We start from the raw sequence: 16802 nt of genomic DNA, 5'->3' as shown, positions 1-16802 counted from the left end.
GTGGCATGCAACAACATCAATAGCTTAATAAAATCTCTGAAGATAAGTCATAATTCAAAGGAGTGGAGGATCTTTATCGATCGTCCAAAACAGACCTGCATAATGGCAGCGCGCTAACTTCAATTCCAAAAGATATCGAAGTAAATGGAAGCCATCAATGCTTGAACATGGACAATTGTAAGGGATGATTTGATGCAGGAGTACAAAAGACAAGAAAAAAAGAGATGTCACTGATTGAGGACTAAATTTTGTAGTGCAATTTCTGTAACTGTTTATAATGCACAATAGTATTTAGACAGGATTTAACTAATTTAGACAGGATTTAAATAAATATCAGAAAATTGGCATAAAATATTCTGCATCTTTATATGTGCAAAACTAATAATGTTGCAAAGTACTGTAACTTTAATGCATTCACTATATGTACAGTAGCAGTAAAAGGAAAAGTCTTTGATATCATAGAAACAAAAGCCAACTAAAGATTTTCATTATGAGATTTGAATTCAGGAGGTCAAAATCATTAAGAAATTACTCATTTCATAACTGAACCTGACAACTTTTGAAAATATGTAGAACAGTGCATTCGGTTGTAACTCCCATTAGGATGAAGTAATCTAGAAAAACATGCTACATACCATGACGTAAGTATAATCGATTGCATTTCCTGCCATGCTGGATGTGATACCCGTTTTCCACTGGACACATTTTGAAGCCACATTCCATGTTCCTGGGGTTTAGCATCTGTGCAAGGCTAGTTCTGATAAACTTTTCCTTTGAGCATACCCCAAAAGGAAGAAGTCTGGTGGTGTTAGATCCAGAAATTGTGATTGCCAATTACCCTGATGCTGAAAAAAGACTCAATTTCTGCCGTGTTTCTTGCCAATGGATGGAAGTCACAAACGGAGGTTAACCGTTGCAACAGCTGTCTACCTTCATGCATCCTGGCTTCTTCGAAGCTCCATATACTAAGGAGCATATTGCACATTGTTTAAATCAGATTGCTTTGTCATAGTAAGAGTTGTTACAGAATATTCAGGGCCTCTTTTGAGTTAATTTCCTTGTTCCACCAACTTTCCAGGAAGCAGCTGATGCCAAGAGCTTACCAAGCTCAATGGATGAAGCCAGTATTGTAGTATTATTGAAGCAGAGAAAGGATCCACTTGTACCTGATTGTTATAGGCCAATATTTTTACTACCCACAGACGTAAAAATACTGGCCAAGGTGTTGGCTCTGAGGTTGAGTAAAGTTATTTTTACAATAAGCCATACTGGTCAATCTGGGTTCATGCTGACGAGGTCTACTGCTGTTAACATTTGTAGGATCACTTGAATCTTTAGATGCCACCTGAAAATTCCGGAGACAGTGTCATCGGTTCCATGTATGCCACTAAGGCATTTAATAGCATAGAGTGGGAGTTCTTCTGGTAGTGTTGGAAATGTTCAGATCGGGACCTAAATGTATCTCTTGGATTAAATTACTATACCGGTAACTCAGGGCAAAGTTGAGAATCAATGGTTTTCTCACAAAGTCTTACACTGTGGGCACGCAGAAGAGGTGTCCCTTGTCTCCCCTGCTCATTGTGATGGCCATAGAGCCTCTGGCAGCAGCTAATGAAGAGCATCCAGACAATGTTGATTTTCATTGTTAAGATGTGGAGTTAATGGTTGCCCTTTAAGTCGATGACCCATTGTTATTTTTAGCACATGCTTCCTCTACATTACTAGTGGCAATATCCGTATTTGAAGGATTTGGATATTTGTCTGATTTGACCATCGCCTGGTCTAAATCTGTTCTACTTCCCAGAGAGAAAATGTGTTGCTCCTTGATCGCTCCACCTTCAGCCACAGGTGGTTTCAGTGGTCCAATATTTCAGACTAAAAGTAACGACCAGTGTCATGGATTACGAGACATCAATTATTACAAAATATAAAACAGAAGATAGAGGTTTGGTCCAGGCACCCTGTCCGTAGTGGGACGCATAAATATTATTATTATTATATATATATAGGTGCCACAGCTATTATATATACTACACAATTCTCCAGTGTAGATTCCACTATGGTATTTACCCAAAAATAACTCTAAGACAATTTATATGGAATAAGCATCCGGCTCATAACTTAGATGTGGGGAGGTTTGGCAGTGCTGAATCTTTGGATATATTTTTTGGCAACACAGTTGCAGCATATCCGTGGTTGAGAGGAGTAGCTCAGCACTAAATACTCAAACAACATGTAAGCCTATCTAGTCTTAATGAAGCTTTGGAGGCCTATAAATGTAAAATAACGCTATATCAAATAATCACCCTTACCTTGATCCATAGGGTTTAGTGGAAAGTTGAGGAACTTTTCGGGTATGTGGAGGATCTCGAAACTGAGGAGCGGGGAAAGACTGCAGTGGAAGAATGGTTTACATGGTAATGAAGTTGTTAGCACAACATTGGATAGAGGAGAAGGGTCCCGACTATACAACAATTATTTCTAAGATAAACTGGTTTATAATTCTGGAGAAGGCAGTGTATACTAAATGAGGTGGGGTGTCATTGCAAAATTCAAGTGTGATATTGATATATTGAGAATGGCTTCCATAGAGATAATCGGGTTCCGTCTAGGTTTCTTGTAGCTTACTATCAGGGAGAGGTAAAACGTTAATAGAACAAGTTAATCCCCCAATTTTGGGGTTTGGCAGATGGAAGGCAGTGCTTAATATCTAAAAAATGATATAATGTCAAAATAGTAGAGATGAGCAGATCGCTTTGCATAACCCTTGTCCACGGTCCAAGTCCATGCCCTCTGGTCATAGACAGGAGCAGTGTGAATTTCCTGAGCTTCCAGGTTCCCCAGCACAGGGTTTGACTAACTGGTCTAGCACCATTTGTGCGGCACTTTGCAAAGGTGATGATGCGCCAGCCCGGCAAAGAATAAGCTGAGCCTAAGATTCCAGAGGGTAAAGAAATTCTGGCTGATTCTGTCATCGGCCGGAGATCACTGACCCGATCCATGGACCAGGGTTGAGCGAAGCGATCTGCTCATTTCTGCTAAACAGATACATTTTCCAAATAACAAAATATATCCCAAGGACAAGAAATTACATTTTAGGGTTAGGGCTAATGATTCGCAGTTGTTACTGTAGAGGATGGCATGACCAATTGATTGGTTTAGGAAAACAATTATTCTTTTTTTTTACGAGGTGGATTATAGGGTTTGTATAAATCTTTGAACTTCAGTAAATGGAATGATCAATTAGAAGCTGCATTTTGCATTTTGCTTGTTTAAACTTTATTTTATGGTAAAAATAGTTGGATGATCACAAACATTTACATGTGACAAAAAAGTAAAACTAAAAGCTACTGTACAAAAAGGCAAATATTTTTCATAGGGGTTATCCCCTTTTGGAGAATCTTCATCTCCAACTGCAGTTTGTTTTAAAATAACCAACCGCTCATTACTCATCGTCCTAGGATCCAGCGCTAAATCTTTGCCCTGCTCCTGGCGTCTGGTATTGGCTGCGGCACTGACTCCACGTCGACAGTGCGGCAGCCAATCAGAGAACTCAGCAACGCTGAATGGGGTGGTTCAGTTACATGGGCAGAGTTGCTGAGCTCACTGATTGGTTGCCACACTTTTGCCATGAAGTCAACGCCACATCCAATACTGGACACCGGGAACAGTGCCAGAAGCTCAGCGTTGGACCCGGAGAAAGTGAGTGAACAGTGGTTGATTATTTTCTAACAAATGGCAGCACGGGATGAGGATTTTCTATAAGGAGACAAGCCCTTAAGTTCTTGACCAATGTTTAGTGTTATAACTAGCTTTTCCTATCTCATCAGTGATTTACTTTGAATGTCTATTATAATATTAGTACATAAAACAAATGCTATATCATTGTGTGAATCCATTTGTTTTTAAGCAGATCTTATTTGTGTGTAAAACATTTCAAACATTCAGGAATTGGAAATGTTTTTATTGTGAAAGATTTCGCATGTGGAATTAGCGCTGGCTTCGATGGAAACACTCTTCGAATACGGTACGTGAAATTTTTTTCTGATATATATTTGAGTTTTTAATCGTTAAGACTTGATTTCTTGGTAAGATATTTCTGACATTATGGGCATGAAAATGGCTTCTCCCCTATGTGAGTTCTTTGATGTCTAACTACTTCTAACTTCTTACTAAAACATTTCCCACATTCGGAACATGAATATGGCATTGATCTTGTATGAACATTTTGATGGTTAACAAGAGATGATTTATCGGTAAAAAATGCTCCACACTCTGAACATGAAAATGGCTTCACCCCTGTGTGAACCCACTGATGTGTAACAAGATACGATTTCCGGTTAAAACATTTCCCACATTCTGAACATGAATATGGCATTGATCCTGTATGAATATTTTGATGGTTAACAAGAGATGATTTATCGGTAAAAAATGCCCCACACTCTGAACATGAAAATGGCTTCACCCCTGTGTGAACCCACTGATGTCTAACAAGATGTGTTTTATTATTATAAAGTTTCCCACATTCTGAACATGAGAATGGCTTCTCCCCTGTGTGAGTTCTCTGGTGTGTAACAAGAGCTGATTTCCTGTTAAAACATTTCCCACATTCTGCACAAGAAAAAGGCTTCTCCCCTGTGTGAGTTCTCTGGTGTCTAACAAAATCTGATTTCTGGTTGAAACATTGTCCACACTCTGAACATGAAAATGGCTTCTCCCCTGTGTGAACCCACTGATGTCTCGCAAGACTTGACTTATCAATATAGCATTTATCACATTCTGAACATGAATGTGGCTTCTCCCCTGTGTGAATTCTCTCGTGGGTAACAAGACCCCATTTCTGTTTAAAGCATTTTCCACATTGTGAGCATGAAAATGGCTTTGCATCTGTGTGGCTTCTCTGATGTCTAAAAAGAAAAGATCTTTCGCTAAAACATTTCCCACAATCTTTACAAGAAAATGGCTTCTCCCCTGTGTGACTTCTCTTATGTTGAATAAATTTTGATTTCCAGTCAAAACATTTTCCACATTCCAAACATGTATATGGCTTCTCTCCACTATTAGCACTTTGGTTAACGGTATCTTTTCTGTTTCCTTTATTTTCCTTAACATTCGGTAATGAATCAGAAGACAGGTCCTGTTCGAAAGGATCTGATGATAGACTGTTACTGGGAAGGGCGATATATGGAATTATGACATGTTCTTCATATGTATCATATGGGATACAACGATTATCAGCTTTACAATCTAAAGATATCTGATGTCCCTCAGAGATCCCGGGACAGTCATCTGCAAAGAATAAAACTGATTATCTTATTTTTTAATAATAAAATGTCTACTGATAATTTATAACATTAATATGTCAAAATTTTCAGCCAAAGTACAAGGCATGCAGCAAAATTGGCTTTTTAACTAAAACAGTGACGCAAAGCCAATCACAATCTAACATTGGGCTTTAAAACAAAAAACAGAAGATAGCAAACATTAGGCCTCATGCTACTTTCTTGCAGTTTATTTTTAATGAACCAAAACCATTTTCATAGGTTCATATATCAGTGTTGGCCGTCGTCAGTCTTTTCTAGTTAAATGCTCAGTGGAGAATTGTAAAAGGAATGTAAAAAGTTAGGAGTGGATAAAAACCGGAATTAGTTTTACTGGTTATGATGTTTCCAGGAGTCCACATGACAGCACCATAGGAGGAGTTATCCGATATCCTCTGTAGGGGCAGGATGCACAAGAGGTTAAAAGCCCTCCCACCCCCAACCTCCTCATTGATTTTCCAAGAACCACATTGGCTGGGTACAACACAATTTTATTCTAGACTACTTAGACATATGTTAGAGTCACATACAGTAGCAATATAGGGAGGGAAATAAGGGTGCTGTCATGTGGACTCCTGGAAACATCATTACTGGCAAAACTAATTCTGGTTTTCCAGTACATCCTCATGACAGCTCCATAGGAGTATACCCAAGAACTCATAGATTAAGGTGGGATAAATGCACCTTCCTACCAAACACAGATCTCTGCTGTGAGAGAATATCTAGTTTGCAGTGTTTGCAAAATGTAGTATGTCCTGACCATGCGGATGCGGTACAAATCTGTTCAATGGTAGCCCCTGCTCTAGTTGCCCAAGAGGTGGAAACTGCTCTGGTAGAATGGGCTTTGATAATTTCAGGGGGAGACTGTCCTTCTGAAAGGTACGCTAGATTAATCATGGATCTAACCCATCTAGCTAAGGATGGTTTTGAAGCCTTTCTGCCTATATTTTTCCCCCCAAACTGTAAGAAAAGATTAGAGTCTAATCTCCAGTTCCGAATGGCTTCCAAATAGGCCAACACTGCTCTGCGGACATCAAGATGGTGAAACTCTTCCTCTCTCGGATTTCTAGGGTATTCGCAGAACGATGGAAGAACCACTTCTTAGTTTAACCCTCCGTCACATACAATAGGCCTGACAGGCACATCTCTTTTACTTTCATTTCTCCTTCCTCACCAGATTGTGAGGAAATCCCCTCCCTCCAGGTAGTCTCCTGTCTCTAGCAGCTCTGTGAAACCTCATACCACAGTTGGATTGCAGAGCTTCAGGAGGACAGATATAACTGCGCTAATCTCTCAGGCTCATTGTATGTGAACACGTCACACTCAATAAGGTTGGTATTTTATGTTTTTATTCATCACAATTGTTTATTTAGTTTGTTTTATGAATGTATAGCACAAAGTGTGAGGATATTTCATAGAAATAAGGCAGATTAAAAAAGAAAGTGTGCTGCTCAGGCAAATACAGTAGTTCCCTAACACATATTCCTTCTCTTGCTTCAGATTATCTGCTGAAATGGAGAGGAAAATGTACAATTTATCAAAAAACCTTGATGTTGAGGAAGTAACAAACATGCTGTTAGATGATGCAGACCCCACACTGAATGAGGATTTAGGAGAGGAAAGTGAGATTGATTCTCATGATGAGGTGGAAGTATGTGAAGTGGATTCTGAAACAGAGCAAGATGGTGACAGTGTTGAGGATGAAGATGTAGATTCTTATTATATGGGAAAAGATAAAAAAAAACAATGGAACAAGAAGCCATTCCAGAAAAAACGTAGGGAACCTCAAAACATTATTACTCACCTTCCTGCAGTTATAGGAACTGCAAGTAATGCAAAAACTGCAGTTGAATGCTGGAATAGTTTATTCACAGATGATATTCTGGACTCTATTGTCACATATACCAACCAATATATAGACATTATAAAGGACAAGTTCATCTGCAACAGAACCATCAAGGCCACAGATGAAATAGAACTGCGTGCTTTTTTTGGATTATTATACCTTGCAGGAGCTTATAGGGCAAATAGACAAAGTTTGGAGGAACTTTGGAGTAAAGATGGGGATGGAGTTGAAAAATTTGGCCTTGTTATGTCCATAAACAGATTCAAGCTTCTAATTCGTTGCCTTCGGTTTGACGACAGAACTACCCGAACCGAACGTAAAACACATGACCGACTTGCTCCAATTCGTGATATATTCTAAAAATTTGTTGAAAACTGTAAAAAAGCCTATTGCCCTGGGGAGAATCTCACTATTGACAAAATGCTCCCTGGTTTTCGTGGTAGATGTGCCTTTCGTCAATATATTCCATCAAAGCCTAACAAATATGGAATAAAAATGTATGCCCTTGTTGATGCCAGTAAGACCTACACTTACAACCTGGAAGTTTATGCAGGAAAACAACCAGAAGGTCCTTACTGTGTCAGCAACAAACCCAGTGATGTTGTAAAAAGACTGGCTGAGCCCTTATTTGGATCGGGCCGCAATATAACAGCTAACAATTGGTTTTCAAATTGTGATCTGATTGATTATCTGAAAATGCAGAAGCTTTCATATGTCGGAACTGTAAGAAAAAATAAAAAAGAATTGCTTACACAGTTTGTAAGTGTGAAAGGGAGACAACAGTACAGCAGTATGTTTGCATTCCATAATGGAAAAGTTTTGGTTTCCTATGTACCACAAGCAAAAAAAATTGTACTTCTTCTATCAACACTTCATGATGATGCCATCGATCCTGGGACTGAGGCACAAAAAAACCCGGAGATAATTACATTTTATAATGCAACCAAAGGGGGTGTTGATACAGCTGATCAGATGTGCTCAACTTTCAACGTCAGCAGAAACACCAAACGCTGGCCAATGGTCATATTTTTTGCTATGTTGAATTTGGGTGGTATAAATTCACAAGTCATTTACCTTGAAAACAAGATTGAACCACTCCGTAGACGATTCTATCTGAAAAAATTGGCCCATGAACTAGTGCTTGGAGAGCTACGCAGGAGAAGTATGAAAACAATCGGTATCCCCTCTCGCCTTCAAGTTCAGCTCAAAAGATTCCGCCCAGATGATGATAGTGAAAATTCACCACCTGCACCACCTCCCAAAAGAAGGAGATGCACCACCTGCACCACGGAAAGCGGAATCAGAAGGCTTTCTAATTATGAATGTCACAAATGTCATAATGCAATCTGCCTGACACATGCAAAAATGATGTGTAATTCTTGCTCTTTGCTCTGCAAGTGTAATTTTTCTGGGGAAACTTCAGGATCTAATTCTGATTGAATATGTGTTTAATAGTACTTAAGGTACCTTAAAATTAAGTTTGTTTCCATAAATTTTCTTTGTAGAGTTTTTTGACAGAGTCGAACTGGGGACTATTTGGCGGGAGTTTTGAAATGTTTGTATTTCAGAGTTATTAGTTTTATGTTAAGTAAATGGTTTTTTTTTTGCACCTGATTATGTGTAGTCTCTTTTATTACATCCCTATGAAGGTCACTGATCACTTTTAGAGCACTGAAATTGCAAACATTAGATATTATAGGTATTTTTCTAGCCTGCGGCGCCTGACAGTCACATTGTATGTGAACTCGTTAGAACCGATATTGTATGTGACGGAGGGTTAAAGACACCACCTTCGGGTAGAAACTTGGATCCAGTTTGAGACTGATTCAATCATCCCAAATCTGCATACATGGCTCGACAACAGAGAGAGCCTGGATCTCACCCAACCGTTTAGACGTGGTAATTGCCACCAAGAAGACTGTTTAGAGAGTCAAGTTCTTTATTTCTAATTCATGAACTGGGCCGAAGGAAGGTTTGCAAAGAACTCTCAGGACAAGATTCAGATCCCACGGACGGGAAGAAATTCTCTGGGCAGGCCTAAGTCTCTGGATTGCCTTGGCAAATCTGATTATCAAGGGATGCAAGGACAATGATATGTCGAAGAAAGCACTTAGTGCTGCAATCTGCACCTTCAAGGTACTTAGTCTAAAACCTGTATCAAATCCCGCCTGCAAGAAATCAAGGATCGCAGGGATGTCTGGTTGAGAGGTGTCTACCGTCCTGTAGAACAGACAAAAGGTCCTCCAGACTTTTTTATATATGGTTTGGGTTACAGGTTTTCTACTAGCCTGTGTAGTCTTGATCACTCTGGCGGATAAGCCTTTGGTTTTCAGTATCTCCCCTTCAGAAGCCAGGCTGAAAGCTGGAGTTGTTGAAGATTCCGATAAAACAGTGGACGTTTTATGATGTTTGTCTATCACTTCCAGGATGGAGTTCTGTAGAGGCCTGGAATGGAATTGGCTCCATCTGACGCAGGTGATGCACGACGTCATGATTCCCAAAATACTCATTGCCTTTCGAATCAATGTTTTTTTCTCCCTTGCAAAAAAACGAATCCTTTGTGGGACTGAGAGCATCTTGTCTTCCGGGAGATAAGACGTTCGCGTTCGGGAGTCGAGATAGGCTCCCAAGAAGATGTGTGAAGTACCTGGGACAAGATTGGATTTTTCTTTGTTTACAATTAAACCCAGGCTGGTTAATGTCTGTAGGACAAATTCCAGATGTTGAGTCATATCTAGAGGGGATCCTGCCACCATCAGGAAGTCGTCCAAGTATGGAATGATGGTAATATCCCTGAGTCGGATATAGGCTACCACCTCTGCCATGATCTTCGTAAAGATTCTGGGAGCAGATGACAGGCCAAAGGGAAGACATCGGAACTGGTAGTGTAGAATCTGACTGCCTGATGGTAGCGCAAACCTCAGATATTGCTGACTTGAGGAATGTATCGGCAGGTGGTAATATGCATCCCTGAGGTCCAGGGTGCAAATTACCGCATCTGTGTCTATCAGGGGAATGGCTGATCTCACAGATTCTATGCGGAATTTTTTGTAGTGGACCCATCGGTTTAGGGGTTTCAGATTGATAATTGTATGGAACTCCCCTGATGTTTTTTTTTTTACTGAAAACAGAGGAGTATTGGCCCCAATGTTGGTCGTGTTCTGGAACTGGAACAATAACCTTCTGTTGTAGAAGTTTCTCTACGTCTGCACGTAGACGGGAAAGTGAGGTAGGGGAACCCCTTGTTAGGTGGAATCTTTGAGGGGGATTTTGAGAAAACTCTATCCTGTAACCCTGCGCTATAGTTGATAATATCCAGGGATTTTGAGTTACCTGATGCCAACTGTTTTTGAAAAACCTTACCCGCTCCCCTATTCTGACATAGTCATTGTCGTTTTGAACGGGAGATAGTACTGGGCTGGTATTTTTTATGTTTGTTCCCCTTATTAAAACTCCAGCTCATGGATCCCCCTTTTTTCTGAGTGTTATGTTTACGGAAGGGGAAAGGTTTGCGAAAGGGCTGCTCCATCTCTTTCTCCTCAGGAAAGCCCTTCTTTTTATCGGACGCTTTTTCTAGTATGTCATCTAACACTGGTCCGAATACTTTGAGCCCTGAAAACGGAATGGAGCACAGCTTGTTCTTAGAAGCTGTATCCCCAGACCATGTCTTTAACCAAATAGCTCTTCTGGCTGATTTGGAAAGCTCATTATTCCTGGCAGCAAATCTGACCGATTCTGCCAAAGCGTCGGCCACAAAATTCGTTGCCATTTTGAATAGGGGCAATGATTGACTGAGAGATTCCCTCAGGGTGCCATCCCGTAGGTGACCCTTTAGCTCATCTAGCCAGACTTTCATGGATCTGGCAATAGATGTAGCAGCAACGTTAGACTTAATAACTGCCACCGAGGCTTCCCAGGCTTTTTTCAAAAGTCTATCCACCTTTCGATCCATAGGATCTTTAAGTCCTGATGAATCCTCAAAGGGGATAGAGGTTTTCTTGACCACCTTGGCTAGTGGGACGTTGATCTTAGGAATAGTGTCCCAAACATTGGTGTTTTCTGGATCAAAGGAGAGTCGGATGCAGAAGTCTCGTGGAATAGAGTCTCTTCTCCGCATCCTCCCATTCCTCCAGGATCATGTCTTTCACATGAGTATTAACAGGGAAAACCATGGATCTATGGGTTCTAAGTACACCAAACATTTCATCTTGAATGTTTCTGCTCTTCTCCGTCTCTTCTACCTGGATTGTGTTTCGGACAGCTCGTAGAAGAATCAACATACCATCTGAGTGGAACATATACTTTTTACGTTCCCCTCCCTGAGGTGGACTAATGGTCTCACCGTTGTCAGAGTCCCAAGATGGGTTGATTTCACCTTCAGAAGATGGTGCTGTATCTTCTCTGGGTCTTTTGGGTCCCCGGACATCCTGGACCCCTGAACCTGGGGACACCAGAGACGTAATAGAAGCCTGAACTTCTTCTTTGATCATACTACGCATCTCATTTAATAAAGCTCTATTCTCCTCCTTTAGCATGGAGGCTCTACATTCAGCACATAGACACTTTTGTATATGAGTCGGGAAGTCTGATGTTACAATCCAGGCACCTCCTGGTTTTCACTGTGGCCTTTTTCCCTGTATCCTTCTTCTTTTCAGAAGGAGGTGGTAACTGCACAGAGACATCATAACTGTGGGGCGATCCAGGGAGGGTATCAGGGTGTGACACATCAGCCATTGTAGCGTACTGCTAGGAGTGCCAAAGCTGTAAGCCAGCCTTTGATGCTCCCCAGCTCCCCTTTTTGTACCTTACCTGGTCGTCCTGTCATGTTCTCCTGCTCCACTGGCGTCCACAGTCGATCTACGCTTGAATATTCCGCGCGACCGCCGACAGGAAGTCGTCATCCATGAACTTCCGGTTTCGACCCCGGGCGGTCCCCGAAGGCGGGAGAAGCTGGGCCCGCCCTGAGCAGGACGACGAGAACCCCAGCGATGGGGAAGCGGCACCCAGAGGCTCCAGCATACCGGAGGGCTGAGGAATTCCCGACAGGGAGTGTCGGCCCAGGACCCACTTGACGGCGGGAAGGAGAGAGCCGCGGCCCTCCCAATCCCCCAGGGCCCTGTAAGTATCAGTGTTCTTCTGCACTAGTTCTCCCTGCACCAGCGCTCCTCCACTACTCCCTGTCCTGTGTAGGGACAGGAAAAACACTGAGGAGGTTGGGGGTGGGAGGGCTTTTAACCTCTTGTGCTTCCTGTCCCTACAGAGGATATGAGATTACTCCTCCTATGGTGCCGTCATGGGGACGTACTGGAAAAGGGGATTTTTTTATAGGTTTCCTACCTTTATAATAGACTCCTGGCAATTTAATTTAAAAAATAATGGATAATTTGCAACATTCGGTGAGAACTGAATATTTCCTTTCATAATGGAGCTATTGAATAAACTGAACTACTGTGCTAAGCACCTTCTGTGCGCAGAGAGGTCACAATTGTCCTGCATTTGTTTGCTGGATAACACAAAGAGATCAGGCAAACGCTAATTATAATCAGTCTAAATGAGCTTGGTGGACTCATTCTAAAAGTAGTGGTCCATACTCTGAGGTTTCCAGTAATTTCTCCTCATACAGCAAAAGGGATAAGGGCTATGAAGGCCCTGACCCAAGGCTCTTGTCCAATGCCTGAAATTAATGCACACAAAGGGTTTGAAGACTATTGTGTGATCACGGATACAATCAATACCTACAGGAGACTACACAACATTGTAATCAATAAAATAATAGTTCATTCATTATATTATTAAAATCCGAACAAGAAAATATAGGCAACAGGTGGAAAAATCAAGGCAGGGGACAAATATTCAATATACCATAGTGCTGCTAGCAGTCAAAATATATCAGGTAAGGTAAAATCCATGTTGAAGAGCAGTAACGAAACAGACCCAAGAATATAAATTGCCTCCAAAAAAAAAAAGTATGACTGCTAGTCAAGAAATGTAATGTGTACCTAGGAATCCTAGTGTAAGCAAAATATATAAAATGGCAGTGGCTGGCTATAAGTATAGTGAATAATAAATAATGGATAGTTGGTACAGCTCTCAAATAGAAAGCAATATGCTATACTGCAAATGTGATTAATGGAAAGGTAAATAAAGTGCCAATATGCTGTAAAAGAGGCAGTGCAATCTGCATATAAAACATTTACAGGTAGCAGGAAAAGAAGAAACTTTATCCAGCGATGATATTGTTAATAAAATTTATTTCTCTTTATTGAGTAAAATTTAAAAGATAATCCAGTGGATACAATCAAGAGCAACTACCATGCACCCTCCACGGCGATCCAGATCGACGGGTTTTGACTCGTTAGGTGTTAGTCATGATTTTGACTAACGAGTTGAAACCCGTCGATCTGGATCGCCATGGAGGGTGCATGGTAGTTGCTCTTGATTGTATCCACTGGATTATCTTTTAAATTTTACTCAATAAAGAGAAATTAATTTTTATTAACAATATCATAAATTTTATATAACATATTTACATAGTTAATATGGTTGAAAACAGACAAATGTCCAAAGATTTTAATTGGATGGGAGAAAATAAAAGTACAACCATAATGCAAGTTCCGTTCTGACCCCAAAAAACCTAATTATTTGCTTCTGATCTCAATTGTCAATCCACTGGACATTCAAGAAAGCACCTTACATATTTACATAATTATTTATGTTATTTGTTTTTAATAAAAGCATCTAAGTCTGAAAAAACATCTATATTGTATAAAAAGGTATAAAAACCCTCCAGACCGATGGTTTTGTTCTGTTCAAGAGCTGAAAAGCCCTCACCCTCCAAGTAATTTTGTCTTTGTTATTTTACAAAGAGCTGTCGCCCAGCTTATATTATCTTGGTTAAGAATTACTTTTGATGTGGCGCATATATATATATATATATATATATATATATATATATATATATACATATACACACAGTGCTGGACAAAAGTATTGGCACCCCTGCAATTCTGTCAGATAATACTCAGTTTTTTCCTGAAAATGATTGCAATCACAAATTCTTTGGTCTTATTATCTTCATTTAATTTGTCTTTAATGAAAAAAACACAAAAAGAATTGTCCTAAAGCCAAATTGGAAATAATTCCACACCAAACCTAAAAAAGGGGGTGGACAAAAGTATTGGCACTGTTTGAAAAATCATGTGATGCTTCTCTAATTGGTGTAATTAACAGCACCTGTAACTTACCTGTGGCACCTAACAGGTGTTGGCAATAACTAAATCACACTTGCAGCCAGTTAACATGGATTAAAGTTGACTCAACCTCTGTCCTGCGTCCTTGTGTGTACCACATTGAGCATGGAGAAAAGAAAGAAGACCAAAGAACTGTCTGAGGACTTGAGAAACCAAATTGTGAGGAAGCATGAGCAATCTCAAGGCTACAAGTCCATCTCCAAAGACCTGAATGTTCCTGTGTCTTCCGTGCGCAGTGTCATCAAGAAGTGTAAAGCCCATGGCACTGTGGCTAACCTCCCTAGATGTGGACGGAAAAGAAAAATTGACGAGAGATTTCAACGCAAGATTGTGCAGATGGTGGATAAAGAACCTCGACTAACATCCAAACAAGTTCAAGCTGCCCTGCAGTCCGAGGGTACAACAGTGTCAACCCGTACTATCCGTCGACGTCTGAATGAAAAGGGACTGTATGGTAGGATACCCAGGAAGACCCCATTTCTTACTCCGAGACATAAAAAAGCCAGGCTGGAGTTTGCCAAAACTTACCTGACAAAGCCTAAAATGTTTTGGAAGAATGTTCTCTGGTCAGATGAGACAAAACTAGAGCTTTTTGGGAAAAAGCATCAACATAGAGTGTACAGGAAAAAAAAAGCATACAAAGAAAAGAACACAGTCCCTACAGTCAAACATGGCGGAGGTTCCCTGATGTTTTGGGGTTGCTTTGCTGCCTCTGGCACTGGACTGCTTGACCGTGTGCATGGCATTATGAAGTCTGAAGACTACCAACAAATTTTGCAGCATAATGTAGGGCCCAGTGTGAGAAAGCTGGGTCGCCCTTAGAGGTCATGGGTCTTCCAGCAGGACAATGACCCAAAACACACTTCCAAAAGCACTATAAAATGGTTTGAGAGAAAGCACTGGAGACTTCTAAGGTGGCCAGCAATGAGTCCAGACCCGAATTCCATAGAACACCTGTGGAGAGATCTCAAAATGGCAGTTTGGAGAAGGCACCCTTCAAATATCAGGGACCTGGAGCAGTTTGCCAAAGAAGAATGGTCTACAATTCCAGCAGAGCATTGTAAGAAACTCATTCATGGTTACCGGAAGCGGTTGTTCGCAGTTATTTTGGCTAAAGGTTGTGCAACCAAGTATTAGGCTGAGGGTGCCAATACTTTTGTCCGGCCCTTTTTTGGAGTTTTGTGTGAAATGATCAATGATTAGATTTTTGCTTCATTCTCTTTTGTGTTTTTTCCTTGCAAGCAAATTAAATGAAGATAATAAGACCAAAGAATTTGTGATTGTAATCATTTTCAGGAAGAAACTGAGTATTATCTGACAGAATTGCAGGGGTGCCGATACTTTTGGCCAGCACTGTATATATATATTACCATGAGAAGAATCTGTGACTTCTCTGCATTTAGTGATCACTACTCACCTGGGTGGTCATATGTATGAATCTCCTCTTTACACCGCTCATCACCCCTCACATATGTCTCTGTAGTATTAATATGGATCAGATCTTCACCCTGAAACAAATATTATAAAAGTCACAGACAGATGGAGAAGTCCCATCTATGATCAGCTATAATCCTGTCATCTCCACCGTTCTCATTACACAAGTATAAACCATATAATACTGGTGGATAAAACAAGACTGAGCACAAGACCTTCACAGCCGTCTACACATCATAGGGGAGATCTCATGACACCTTCTCTCCATCTACCTGATGATCCTGAGGAACATTGGGATCTTCTTGTTTACAGTCCTGTGGAAGAAGAGGACGGGGACATCTCTCTGGTGTTGTCCTCTTACTGGATAGAGCTGGAGGAAACACATACAGGACTGAATTCATTCTTTACATACAGATAATTATAGACCGTGTGTAGTTAGTTCTGTCTATTACCTGGTGATGTGAGTGGCTGGGGAACCTCCACCATGATGTCCTTGTACAGATCTTTGCGTCCTTCTAAATACTCCCACTCCTCCATGGAGAAATAGACAGCGACATCCTGACACCTTATAGGAACCTGACACATACAATGATACCGTCATCCCCCCGATCCCTCCATAGCGTTACTGTATAATGTCCCAGCATTCCCACCTCTCCAGTCAGCAGCTCAATCATCTTGTAGGTGAGTTCTAGGATCTTCTGGTCATTGATGTCCTCATGTATCAGGAAGTGAGACTGAGGTCCTGTGATTGGGCTCAGGGGTCTTCCCCATCCCTCAGACACAGGGTCCTGACAGCGCTCACTAGAGGTCTTCTTCACTACTGTGTAATCCTGGTTATGGAGAGACACATTAATAAATCTCACTACAGACATTTCCAGAGTCCTCACCTCTCCAGTTCTGTCCATCTGTTATTCCCATAGATAAGAATGATGTAATGTGACGTCATCAGAA

General features: G+C 40.8%; 1 protein-coding gene across 1 annotated transcript in view; it reads right to left on the bottom strand.

Moving 5' to 3' along the window:
* Positions 1 to 3533: 3533 nt before the first annotated feature.
* LOC141191704 (uncharacterized) overlaps positions 3534 to 16802 on the bottom strand; it is a 30356-nt gene continuing 17087 nt past the window's right edge. The window contains exons 3-7 of the mRNA XM_073661645.1: positions 16502 to 16681; positions 16304 to 16427; positions 16124 to 16221; positions 15835 to 15925; positions 3534 to 5289 (exon numbers count right to left, since the gene is read on the bottom strand). Coding sequence (XP_073517746.1) covers positions 4106 to 5289; positions 15835 to 15925; positions 16124 to 16221; positions 16304 to 16427; positions 16502 to 16681 — 1677 coding nt within the window. The 3' untranslated portion in view covers positions 3534 to 4105. The remainder of the gene's footprint in view (positions 5290 to 15834; positions 15926 to 16123; positions 16222 to 16303; positions 16428 to 16501; positions 16682 to 16802) is intronic.

Source organism: Phyllobates terribilis, unplaced genomic scaffold (genome assembly GCF_046119375.1).
Source record: "Phyllobates terribilis strain yellow unplaced genomic scaffold, ASM4611937v1 Scaffold_51__1_contigs__length_9155689, whole genome shotgun sequence".
NCBI classification, from domain to species: domain Eukaryota; kingdom Metazoa; phylum Chordata; class Amphibia; order Anura; family Dendrobatidae; genus Phyllobates; species Phyllobates terribilis.
The sequence above is the reverse complement of the archived record's forward strand: the minus strand, read 5'-3'. Positions and strand labels throughout refer to the sequence as shown.